At 44.2% G+C, this 13,409-nt stretch overlaps 1 protein-coding gene across 1 annotated transcript in view; it reads left to right on the top strand.

Moving 5' to 3' along the window:
* LOC124802809 (radial spoke head 1 homolog) overlaps positions 1–13,409 on the top strand; it is a 128,556-nt gene that overhangs the window by 58,667 nt on the left and 56,480 nt on the right. The window contains exon 3 of the mRNA XM_047263815.1: positions 1,188–1,414. Within this exon, the coding sequence (XP_047119771.1) occupies positions 1,188–1,414 (227 nt within the window). The remainder of the gene's footprint in view (positions 1–1,187; positions 1,415–13,409) is intronic.

Here is a 13,409-nt window from a genome sequence, read left to right as displayed (position 1 = left end):
TGAAGGACCCACAGATGTCTGTGCATTATTGCACTGTAGCGTGTGCAAGGGCTTGAATCTGCGCACACAGCGACCTGATTGGCTAACTTCAATGCTCATGAGTTTAAAATCGGCTGTTTCCCTTGTTTTCGCTACATAAACTTTAAAGCGATCAAGGCTGCTGGATGCGGTGATAAGTGACATACATTAAGCACTCGGTCGCAGATTCGCAACTTTCATTTCACGACACCAGAGTCGCATTCAGGTGGTAGATAAGAGTGCCCTCTAATGGAGAATTAGTCGTAAATTTTGTCATATTTGCCACTGTCAAGGTCAGTAACATTATTATAACGGAATGACTGCGAATTTGGCCTACATTGCATTGCCGAACAAGCAGAGTTCTCTTATGTTTTGTGTTTTGGGGACTAAATCCTCAATGTAATGGTATAGAAAAGTATACACTTCATTAGGACCTTTGGCCATCATGAAAAAAAAAATAAAACACACCTTCATCTGTGTAATATGCTGTATCTCAAAATGAAAAACTCACAGGTGCCTGAGATAAAAGATTTCTTGCACCGCCAAATGTGGAAGAGGGCGGTTGTGCATATACTCAGATAACGGAATCAAACAATGTCTTTGTTAATTCTGGACACTTTTCTCACTGCAGTGGAAAGCATTATAAAGCCACCTTTCATGGACAAACATTCCCTGTAATACCTCAATGAAAGCCTTAGTGGTACACAAAATACAACAGGATACAATACTAAAAATTTAATCATGCTTATCTTGTTTCTTTGTATTGTTTTTTGTTATCATTTGAAAGTTCATACTCCGAGCTGTCAGCCTTAATATTATTGTGGAATTGTCAATCAAAGTTTACAACAACAATCACCAATTGTTTCAGCATCATTCCAGATCGATCACGTTTATTTCATAAACGTGACAGCTCCTGGAATCGTCCCCTATTAGAAAGGAATGCAGAATTCATAGCACCCTCTACAAGTAGAAGGCAATGACAGCGTCCCATTTTCTTTCCAGTCGATGCATCTATGTCTCAATGAACCGAAACCATCAAAATCTGCCTTTTCAGCATTTAACGAGTTATCCCCTTAATAATAATAAGCTTGTAAGAGATTGTTTACAGTGTCGCCTTTCGCTGTGTGGTTGTCGGGCTCGCCGTGTGGCCAGTGCGTGGTCTGCGACAGGCGACTGGCGGTACGACGCGCGCCACGGCTACGGCACGTACTGCTACCCGAACGGCGACGAGTACGAGGGCACGTGGTACCGCGGCCAGCGCCACGGGCTCGGCACCTACGTCTTCCTCGAGTCCGGCACGCGCTTCATGGGCACCTGGGTCAAGGGCCGCATGCTGGGACCCGGCCAGCTGCTCTTCCCGCGGCACCGCTTCCACGGATCCTTCAAGAACAACACGGTGAGTCGCACCTGCAGGAATCTGTGAGGGGAAAAAAAATGCAGGTTTCCTAATCAAAACCGATATCTCATGTCCATGAGGCTCGTCCATCACTGCAAGTACAGCGTTCTTCAGCCTACCCAGTTTTTCGCCATTCTTTTGGTTGCTCCGTATGATGCCTTTACACCGAAGATCCAAAGAAACGGGCACACCTGTCTAATATCGTGGAAGGCCCCGCGAGCACCCAGAAGTACCACAACACGACGTGACATGCACTCGACCAATGTCTCAAGTAGTGCTGGAAGGAAATGACACCATGAATCCTGCAGAGCTGTCCACAAATCCATAAGACTACGATGGGGTGGAGATTTCTGCTGAACAGCACGTTGCAAGGCATACCAGATATGCTCGACAATGTTCGTGTCTGGGAAGATTGGTGACCAGCGGAAGTGTTTTAACTCAGAAAGAGTGTTCCTAGAGCCACTCTGTAGCAATTCTGTTCCGTGTGGGGTGTCACATTGTACAGCTGGAATTGCCCAAGTCCGTCGGAATGCACAATGGACATGAATGGATGCAGGCGATCTGACAGGATGTTTACGTGCGTGCCACCTGTCAGAGTAGTATCAGGGGTCCATGTCACTCCAAGCGGACACGCACCCACACCATTACAGAACCTCCACCAGTTTGAACAGTCCCCTGTTGACACGCAGAGTCCATGGATTCAGGAGGTTATCTCCATACCCGTACACGTCGCCGGCCGGGATGGCCGAGCGGTTCTAGGCGCTACAGTCTGGAACCGCGCGACCGCTACGGTTGCAGGTTCGAATCCTGCCTCGGGCATGGATGTGTGTGATGTCCTTAGGTTAGTTAGATTTAAATAGTTCTAACTTCTAGGGGACTGATGACCTCAGCAGTTAAGTCCCATAGTGTTCAGAGCCATTTGAACCATTTGAACCGCACGCGTCCATCCGTTAGATACAATTTGAAACGAGACTCGTCCGACCAGGAAACATGTTTCCAGACATCCAATATCTGTGTTGACGGACCCAGGCGAGGCGTACAGCGTTGTGTCGTGCAGTCATCTAGGGTACACGAGTGGGCCTTCGGCTACGAAAGCCCATATCGACGACGTTTCGTTGAATGGTTCGCACGCTGACACTTGTTGATGGCCCAGCATTTAAATCTGCAGTAATTTGCGGAAGGTTGCACTTCCGTCACATTGAACGATTCTCTTCAGTCCTCGTTACTCCCGTTCTAGCAGGATCATATTCCGGCCGCATCGATGTCGGAGATTTGATGTTTCACCGGATTCCTGATATTTACGATACCCTCGTGAAATGGCCGTTCGGGAAAATCCCCACTTAATCGCTACCCAGGAGATGTTGTGCCCCATCGCTCGTGCGCCGACTACAACACCACGTTCAAAATCACTTGAATCTTGATAACCTGCCATTGTAGCAGCGGTAACCGATCTAACAACTGCGCCAGACACTTGTCTTATATAGGCGTTGCCGGTCGCAGCGCCGTATTCCGTCTGTTTACATATCTCTGTATTTGAATACGCATGCCTATACCAGTTTATTTGGCGCATCGGTGTATCTTAGTGTTGTCAATTAGCTCCTCTCTTCATCTTTATCTGCCCATTTTCCCACTCGATATTCCTTCTAGTCCATCTTTTAATATGCAAAGTCTGTTGATACATTGTCTACCAGGCACAGCGGCTGGTCAAATATTTATCAAAGATCGCCAAATAGCCGTACGTATTTGAGATGTTATTTTCTTTATTTTGACTGCCAGTTTCGACATTTCAGTATGTCATCTTCAGGCCCCATATGCACTTCATGTTCAGACGTTCAGGTATACCGATAGTGACATAGTGGTGCCATCAGTGTGTGGATAAAGTGAATTCGTTACTCGAGTGCTTCCTTCGAAGACTTGCATGCAACTATCAATCTTGTCAAGTCTTCGAACGAAGCACTCAAATAACGAATTCGTGGCATCCAGACACTGTTGGCATCACTATGTCACTATTGGTATATCTGAATGTCTGTACATGAAATGCATATGGAGTCTGAAGGTGGCATACTGAAATGCCGAAATTGATAGTCAAAATAAAATAAAATAACATCTCAAATACATACCGCCATTTGGCGATCTTCCTTGATAAAAATACTGTCTTGCAAACTCAACTCACCCAGCTTCGTAGACAATTTCTTTTCCTCTCATCAACTGTTTTCCTGTATTTATCTTTTCTTACTCGTCCTACACTACACAATCCCATTCTTATTTTATCTGCCTACTTCATATCTTTCATTCTTCTTCAAATCCACATTCCAAAACATCTAAGCATTGCTCCTCTCTCCTTCGTAGTACCCATGATTTGGCTTCATATAGACCAGTATACGCTACAAAACACGTCCCTAGTCTTCTCTTGAATTGTTTATTTAATGGACCAAAGACTTACTCCTCCTTCCATCAAATATCGCTTGCGTAATAGCTCACTTTTTTTTTATTTCTTTATTACCTGAACTTACCGGCTTTTTCCATTAACTCATCACAAATTTCCACTTTTACCTTCCTTTCTTGCCTAGAGAAAACCGTTGTATTACTTTTTTTCCGCATTGATTTTCATTCTGTATTCCTCACAGTTATTGTTGAAGTCTTTTAACATGTTAATTGCTTCATCACTCTTGTAATACAATGTCATCAGCAAATCTAATACTTTTGATTACGCTTCCCCTTATTATCAGATCACTTTTTCTTGGAACCCGTTTTATAATCAAATCATCTAAACAGATATTAAACAGAGTAGCTGAAAGATTACAGCCAATGGCCTTTCCACAGCGGTAACACCGTTTCCCGTCATATCACCAAAGTTGAGCGCTGTCGAGATTGCCTAGCACTTACATGGGTCACCGTCTGGCTTTGTAGAGCGCTGTCGGCAAGGTGGGTGCACTCATCCCTGGTGAGGATAGTTGAGGAGCTGTTTGGTTGAGAAGTAGCTGCTTCGGTTACGAAAATTGACGATGTTCGGGAGAGCGGAGTGCTGACCATACGTCCTTTCACATCTGCATCGGGTGACGCCTGTGGCCCGAGGATAACATGGCGTTCGGTCGGTCCGCTGTGCCTTCCGAGCCTTGTTGGGACGGAGTTAATTGGCTGAAAGATAATAACCATCTGTAACCTGTCTGGCAATTTTAATTCCTTGTGTCATCTCACTTCCTATACTTCCTTTCACTTGTGTCGTGTACAGATTGCTTATTAGTCGAAATTTATTTCTAGCTAACTTCAATCCGCTTCTGGATATCTAAAATTTTGGTTTACCGAATTCGCCAAAGCCTTTTTCTGAATCAAAAAAATCTGTTCAAACTTCCCCACCTATTTCTAGGTATCTTTCCCCAATTTATCGTATCAGTTCAATCGCTTGCCTTTTGTGAAGCCGAAGTGTTCTTCATACAATTCTCTTTCATCTTTAAACTGTAAAAGTCTATTCATTCTTAGCAGACTTTTTACTGAATGAGTCTTCAGACTTATTGTACAACGTTCCAAATATTTCATGGCGTTAGTTTTCCTCCGTAGGTACTGTCAACATCATTGTTTTTGTGAAGTCAATCTGTCTCCTTATGTTTCCCATAAACGTTACTGCACAAATGCAGTATTTCCTGCTTTCCTTTGAGTTAAATGGGAATCTCATATTCACCTACTGTTTTTTTCACATTTCATTTCCTAGCATCCATTGGTAACAGTTATCTGAAAAGTGCGTGGATCTTACATACTACTTGGGCAGCGGTTGTCTGTCAGACCGTTGAGTAACTACATGAGATACCATATACCACGTCCTATGCCGTATTTCCAAATATTCGGTTCTTTTCACGAATAATAATATATAATTATATATAATTATATAATATAATAATATATAATTATTTTTATGTTATAATTGCAAACAATTATTGTTGGTTTCGTGCTCAGGCTAGAATCTCGCACAAGACTTTCTTACAGAGAGATTCTGCAGCTGTGTTACAGTGCGCGTATCTTCCGAAAGCCTTCTTCAGTGACAAATAAGCAACCTGATCATACCTTCTTTCTGTAGTATTATAAAGTTGAATTCGTTGTTCTCATTGACTCTTTTCTTCTTTAAAGTTCAAGCTGCTGATACTACAAGACTAGATATTATTGCCGGTCTAAAGTGGCAGTCAGTTTTATACAATACAGAAATCTGCGCAGCATATGGATTTGTCTGCAAAACTACATGTTCTACAAGAAACCAAAGAAAAACCTGGGAGGTAGTTTTTGTGACATGTGATTCGGTCTCACTTTTTTTTTTTTAATAGGCAAAAATATTTTCATCCCTGCTATCATTGTCTGACTAAAGCAAAAAAACAGCTCATTATACATCACTAGGAACGTCCTCGAATCATAAGTCAGTTGCTCACTGGTCAAATCCTTAGCTTGGATTTGTTTATCCCTGTTTGCCTAGATGTGATACATACTGTTGTAAAGATACACAATGCCATCTTGCAATTCACATTCTGCAAGCACAGCAACATAAGAAGGAAACTGATGGGCTACATTCTGAAACACTGGCAGAATACCTGAATGTCTACGACCAGTGCTACTGCACAACAATGTAAAACATTTCTTTTTGTTTAAAAAACGACTGATATTGATGCTTAATTGGTTACGATAAAAATTAGATATTCACTGACGTTCCTTATAACGACAAAAAAAAAACAAGAACACTGATGAAATACGAGCAATGCCACAAACTGCACATCATTGTGCATTCACAGAAGCCATTCAAGTGAACTAAGGTAAGAATGTGGAAACTGCTCCAATACAGTTTCTCAGACGAAAGGTAAAAGGTACCAAATATCGGAGACTGTTGGTGGTCAGATCTCGAGACTGTCCAGGAGCCTATTTTAAAAGTGTGCAAGGACGGTTTCGCTTCTAAATCCCTGGGTTTCAAAGGGTTAAACACTGACATAGCTAGTGCGGGTGCAGCACTTCCTTTCAGAGTTGCAGCGCGCTGTCGTGTCGTGATATGGTGGAAAACATGAATAAAAACATAAACAGAATGAAAATTCGTGTCCTGCACTCACTGCTGCTAGATATTAGAGATGTGAGCCCACTGGTGCTGTACACTGTAAGAGTGCTCTATTAGCGCCTACCCTCAAAAGTAAGGCGATGAAATGTTGCCATCTATTTTCTTTCGAGCTTATTATCCTACGCCGAGTACCAAAGCGCTGCAACCAACGCTTTTGCGATATGCGTACAGCTATGGACAAACTCACGTGCGGTAGTCACATATGCCCTAGAGGTACCAATCGCACGGAGCGACTAGCCAAACACTGCACTGTGTAGTAGAGCGCAATGGATAATGGAATTGCAATTAGTGTCCAGGTTACCCTACCAACCCGCCCAATTAAAGTGCGTTTTCTGATCAATCGTTATTTAACATGTTTAGCGAAGAGTCTAAACTTTTGAGAAACTCTCTTTATAAATATTCATTGCAGAACATGTTCGTAAACCACACTTCAAATACTTTTGCTCCTACGACTACTTGCTAGTTATCGCTTAAAATTATGAAAAATTCAGAAGAAAATCAGGTACAATTTTCAAGTTGACGCTGCTCGTCCTCGTGACTGAAAAGGATGAAAACTCATGTGTCGTAGAATGTCACAACCTAGATGGTAGGTCGTCCGCGAACAACGTAGCATATATACACTCCCGGAAATGGAAAAAAGAACACATTGACACCGGTGTGTCAGACCCACCATACTTGCTCCGGACACTGCGAGAGGGCTGTACAAGCAATGATCACACGCACGGCACAGCGGACACACCAGGAACCGCGGTGTTGGCCGTCGAATGGCGCTAGCTGCGCAGCATTTGTGCACCGCCGCCGTCAGTGTCAGCCAGTTTGCCGTGGCATACGGAGCTCCATCGCAGTCTTTAACACTGGTAGCATGCCGCGACAGCGTGGACGTGAACCGTATGTGCAGTTGACGGACTTTGAGCGAGGGCGTATAGTGGGCATGCGGGAAGCCGGGTGGACGTACCGCCGAATTGCTCAACACGTGGGGCGTGAGGTCTCCACAGTACATCGATGTTGTCGCCAGTGGTCGGCGGAAAGTGCACGTGCCCGTCGACCTGGGACCGGACCGCAGCGACGCATGGATGCACGCCAAGACCGTAGGATCCTACGCAGTGCCGTAGGGGACCGCACCGCCACTTCCCAGCAAATTAGGGACACTGTTGCTCCTGGGGTATCGGCGAGGACCATTCGCAACCGTCTCCATGAAGCTGGGCTACGGTCCCGCACACCGTTAGGCCGTCTTCCGCTCACGCCCCAACATCGTGCAGCCCGCCTCCAGTGCTGTCGCGACAGGCGTGAATGGAGGGACGAATGGAGACGCGTCGTCTTCAGCAATGAGAGTCGCTTCTGCCTTGGTCCCAATGATGGTCGTATGCGTGTTTGGCGCCGTGCAGGTGAGCGCCACAATCAGGATTGCATACGACCGAGGCACACAGGGCCAACACCCGGCATCATGGTGCGGGGAGCGATCTCCTACACTGCCCGTACACCACTGGTGATCGTCGAGGGGACACTGAATAGTGCACGGTACATCCAAACCGTCATCGAACCCATCGTTCTACCATTCCTAGACCGGCAAGGGAACTTGCTGTTCCAACAGGACAATGCACGTCCGCATGTATCCCGTGCCACCCAACGTGCTCTAGAAGGTGTAAGTCAACTACCCTGGCCAGCAAGATCTCCGGATCTGTCCCCCATTGAGCATGTTTGGGACTGGATGAAGCGTCGTCTCACGCGGTCTGCACGTCCAGCACGAACGCTGGTCCAACTGAGGCGCCAGGTGGAAATGGCATGGCAAGCCGTTCCACAGGACTACATCCAGCATCTCTACGATCGTCTCCATGGGAGAATAGCAGCCTGCATTGCTGCGAAAGGTGGATATACACTGTACTAGTGCCGACATTGTGCATGCTCTGTTGCCTGTGTCTATGTGCCTGTGGTTCTGTCAGTGTGATCATGTGATGTATCTGACCCCAGGAATGTGTCAATAAAGTTTCCCCTTCCTGGGACAATGAATTCACGGTGTTCTTATTTCAATTTGCAGGAGTGTAGATACCAAGATCGAAACTAATAGAAACACAGCAGAGATCGAACGTTATGAATGCAAGTAACACGAGCTCAAATCAGTACCAATGAACAAAACCAGACAATAGGAAAATATTCAAACAAATATCTAATTCAAAGCCGGGTTCCAGGAGAGAGAAGCAACAGCTGCATTTGTGAATCGCCCTAGCGCAGGCTTCGTAGAAGAGACTCGAACCGCCGATCCGCTCGCCGGGCTGGGAATTTAATTCTTCTAGTGAGCCAACGGCCATTCCCTTGTCATGTGTTTTCTGCAACCTCCGGACCTGCAGCATCCAAAAGTAGAACTATCACACAAATAATAACGTCGCCACTCTCCAAGTCCGTCTCCATTTCGCTGGAGTGGCGGGTTATCAGAAACACTTCTTACAGATTTACCCAAAGTCATGAACCTCTTTCAGGCGTGGCACTTCTGTCCATAGCAAAATGCGTTCTGGTTCAAGTAAAAAGAACACTGCATGTATGCCATCTACATTCTTAGCACTGTTTTTGACACTAAATGCTACTGCAGTTTATATCAATCTCAAGAATAATCAGTTTGTTATATTGTAATGGTATACATTGATCACATAAATGATGGGAATCATGGAATACGATGTACCACTTCGTAAGTCCATAGAAAGCTACGTCTACTGGTGACACAAAATCCAGATATTCTGTGTACGAGTAATAACCGAACATAATAAATTCGGATGCTTGTGTACCATAACTACGATATCCACTATATCCATACATATTATAAAAATGGATGTATACGTATGTGAAGATGTGCATATGTATGTTCCGCATCTCCTCCCAAACCACTGGCTCGATGTCAACTAAACTTGGTACGCATATCCCTTGGTGTCAGGCAACAATTGCTGGGGCATAGTTCAGGAGATATTCCGACACAAACAATGAGACGCATGAAAACATGTCCCATGATGCATGACGTTTAAATCTGTTACTTCTGCACTACTAACTCTATTCGCAATACATTTCGCTGACAGTATCCACATATGGCGCTAAACGCTCTTACAAAATTGTATCACGGTGGCACTCAGAGTTCACGAGCTTGAGGTCAGAAACACTGAGATGCGTGAAAAACTACTGCATCATGAATGACATTTAAATTTATTGCCTCTTTGCTACTAACTCACATTGCAACACATTTGGCAGAAAGTTTCCACGTTTGCTGCTGAATGTACCTATCCAAATATGTCATTGTACGGCACATATGACATCAAAATCATTGAGATGCATGAAAAAACGTCGCATCATGTGTGAAGTATTGATGGTTCAAATGGCTCTGAGCACTATGGGACTCAACTGCTGAGGTCATTAGTCCCCTAGAACTTAGAACTAGTTAAACCTAACTAACCTAAGGACATCACAAACATCCATGCCCGAGGCAGGATTCGAACCTGCGACCGTAGCGGTCTCGCGGTTCCAGACTGCAGCGCCTTTAACCGCACGGCCACTTCGGCCGGCGAAGTATTGATACACATACCCTTTACTACTAAGGCGATCCTACAGTCGCGTCAACTTAAGGAAATCCTTGACACCTGGAAGCACCCCTGACAGCTTTTTAACTGCGAAGCGGAAACAGCTGCAGGCGAAAACAACAGCCTCTGTCGAGGTGTGAAGAGGCGTTGCCACAGAGGCGTAGCCACATGAAGCAGTTCCGTCCAGCGTGCAGATACTATGTTTCTTAATGTGGGCATTGTGCTTATAGATTTGTACAGTGTGCATAATTCTTTGTACGTCTGTTTCATAAATTCAATTTTTTTTATATTACGCAACAAACACAGTTCATATTTTGTTTTCGATCCTTATAGAAAATTGGAAAAATGGATACCAGGGCAATGCTGGAGTTGGCAGCTACGTATATTATAATAAGTCCGAAAAAACATTAACATAACGAATTTGCATGTGCAGTTGAATTTCAGTCCACGTGTAAGGAACCATAAACTACCAAATTACATCCGCTACGTTGGTGGTTCCAGTTGTCACTTGCTTTTTATTCGCGAAGTGCTACATCATGGTTCCCATTGTTTATAACATGAATTTATACCGGTCAGTCACACGATTTGATTCTGATTGGGATGGTATGAACACTGAATCTGCAATATCATTTAATAAAGATAGACAGCTCTTGAACATGATGGACGTCCTTCAAGCAATGTGTAATCTTTCCTCAAGAAGTTAATTCCATAAATATTCATAACTGAATGTGTTCAACGAGAAATACCGATAGATTTTACTCATAAGTATGATGTCCAAATTAATGTTGAGCATTACAACATGAAATACAGTAATGTCACTAAGTGATAGACGTTATGAAGTCCTAAAGTTTAATAATCTTCCTTTGTATGAAATTTTTCTATGTTTGGTATGTTTCCGTGTTTTTCTGGACTTAATGTGCTGTAAATACGTAGTACATTGTTCACAGGACCACACGTGATTACACCTTTCTCTATTACAATGAACAACATACACGTGCCACAGACCACAGCAGGTAATTGGAACGCATTTAGTTTTCTCCTTAAGTATTACGTCTGCTTAAAAAATAATTCTTCTTTTTTACTTAGTGAAAATAGGTTGACTACTGACCACTTTTTCAGTCTCTTTTCGAGCGGTTCGTCGAGTGTTCTCTCGAAGTTCATCTTAAACTAAAAATTGAAACTTCTGCCTCATTAATCAATAGCGCTGGGCGCTGTGCCTGAGATGCTGTCGGGAACACGTTAGATGTTGGACGCAATAAGCAAAACTTTATGCCTGTAACGTATGTGCGTTAAAGTTAAATTTCCGAAATACCTCCGCCTTTCATTGTTCTGTAAAGCTTACGTATATACGGAATTGATTAGTGTATGGTCAGTTGAGAAAAAGCTTACAGAACGTACGCTCCGAAACTGGTTGATTTGCAGAAATGCGACACTGAAAGGATTAGTAATGCGAACTTTTAGCCGGTACCGGTACTAGCTCTTGCCGCTTACGCGCTGATGAACTACCGAATGCTGACTGAACGTAATTTTTTTATGAAGGAAGAGAGGGAATGTTGTTAAATGTTCAACTGCTCTCATAACACTATTACTTAAGTCCAAAGACTAACCACTGATTAAACCGTCACAAAGTCAGCCAGTTTAGTGTGACTTAACACTGACTTTGTTACAAAAGATAAAACTTGGAGGGAGGCTGCAAGGGTTCTTCAAAAAATTTTCAGTATCCTTGCGAAACTTCCGCAGCCCACAGCTTCATCTCTCTGAACTCTCAGGCAGACGTTGTCTTCTTATCCCATAAGTGCTTGTATTTGTTACAATACATGACGCTGTGTGAGCAATACGCTTTCTCCAGCGCACTAATGACAACTGAGTACTAAACACGTCTTTTTCACCTCTTTCTGGCCGCTAATAACAACAATCCGCTCATCGTAATATTTTCCTTTTTTGTTTCCGAATTTCGTTCATAGCCCATCATCGGAATACCAGAATTTAATACACACTGTCGAATCATTTCACACTGTTGAACTATTGTTGTTAACGACCAAAAACTTCATACAATGGTAGTGAGGTCCTGAGGCACTTTATGTCGCAAGTTAAACAAAATGACGCAACTGTGCATTATAACTGGATTATTGTCACCTGGCGGAGGTGTTTTAGAACAGCCACGTATAACAAAGACGCCCAAGGTCGCCCGGAAAGAAATAGGAATTACATAAAAAACATTCCGTCACCACAAGAATAACAGTAGAGATCCAAGGCCAGCAACTCAGGTTAGGAAAAAAAAACAGGAAAGAAAAATAATATCGTCATGTAGAAGAACGAAGTGGTTCGTTTACACTGCGAACTGAAAACAGTTGTCAGGCATGCTACAAAATTCCCTTTCGCTATAAACTGTTTATACTGTTTCTCTCTCTAGAGCCAAAGGAACTGGTACATATGCCTAATACCGTGTAGGGCCCCCGCGAGCACGCAGGAGTGCCGCAACACGGCGTGGCAAGGACTAAACTAATGTCTGAAGTAGTGCTTGAAGGGATTGATACCATGAATCCTGCAGGGCTGTCAATAAATTCGTAAGAATACGAGGCGGTGGAGATCTCCTCTGAACAGCACGTTGCAAGGCATCACAGATACCTTCAATAGCGTTCATGTCTGGGGAGTTTGCTGGCCAGCGGAAGTGTTTCAACTCGGATGAGTCTTCCTGGAGCCACTCTGTAGCAATTCGCGACGTGTGGGGTGCATTGTCCTGCTAGAATTGCCCGAATTCGTCGGAATGAACAATGGACATGAAGGGATGCAGGTGATCAGACAGGATGCTTACGTACGTTTCACCTGTCACAGTCGTATCTAGACTTATCAGGGGTCCCATACCACTCCAACTACACGCACCCCACACCAGTACAGAGCCTTCGCCAGCTTGAACAGTCCCCTACTGGCATGCAGGGTCCATGGATTCATGAGGCTGTCTCCATACCCGTGCACGTCCATCCACTCGATACAATTTTAAACGAGACTCGTCCCACCAGGCAATATGTTTCCAGTCATAAAACAGTCCGATATCGGTGTTGGCCTGCCCATATCGATGACGTTTCGTTGAATGGTTCGCACGCTGACATTGTTGGTGGCCCAGCACTGAATTCTGCAGTAATTTCCGGATTGGTTGCACTTCTGTCACGTTGAACGTTTCTCTTCAGTCGTCGTTGGTCCCGTTCTTGCGGGTTCTTTTTCCGGCCATAGTGATGTCGGAGCTTCGATGTTTTACCTGATTCCTGATATTCACAGTACACTCGTGAAATGGTCGCACGGGAAAATCTCCACGTAGTCGCTACCCCGGAGATGCTGTGTCCCATCGCTCGTG

Source organism: Schistocerca piceifrons, chromosome 6 (genome assembly GCF_021461385.2).
Source record: "Schistocerca piceifrons isolate TAMUIC-IGC-003096 chromosome 6, iqSchPice1.1, whole genome shotgun sequence".
NCBI lineage: Eukaryota > Metazoa > Arthropoda > Insecta > Orthoptera > Acrididae > Schistocerca > Schistocerca piceifrons.
This window is presented reverse-complemented; position numbering and strand designations above follow the sequence as displayed.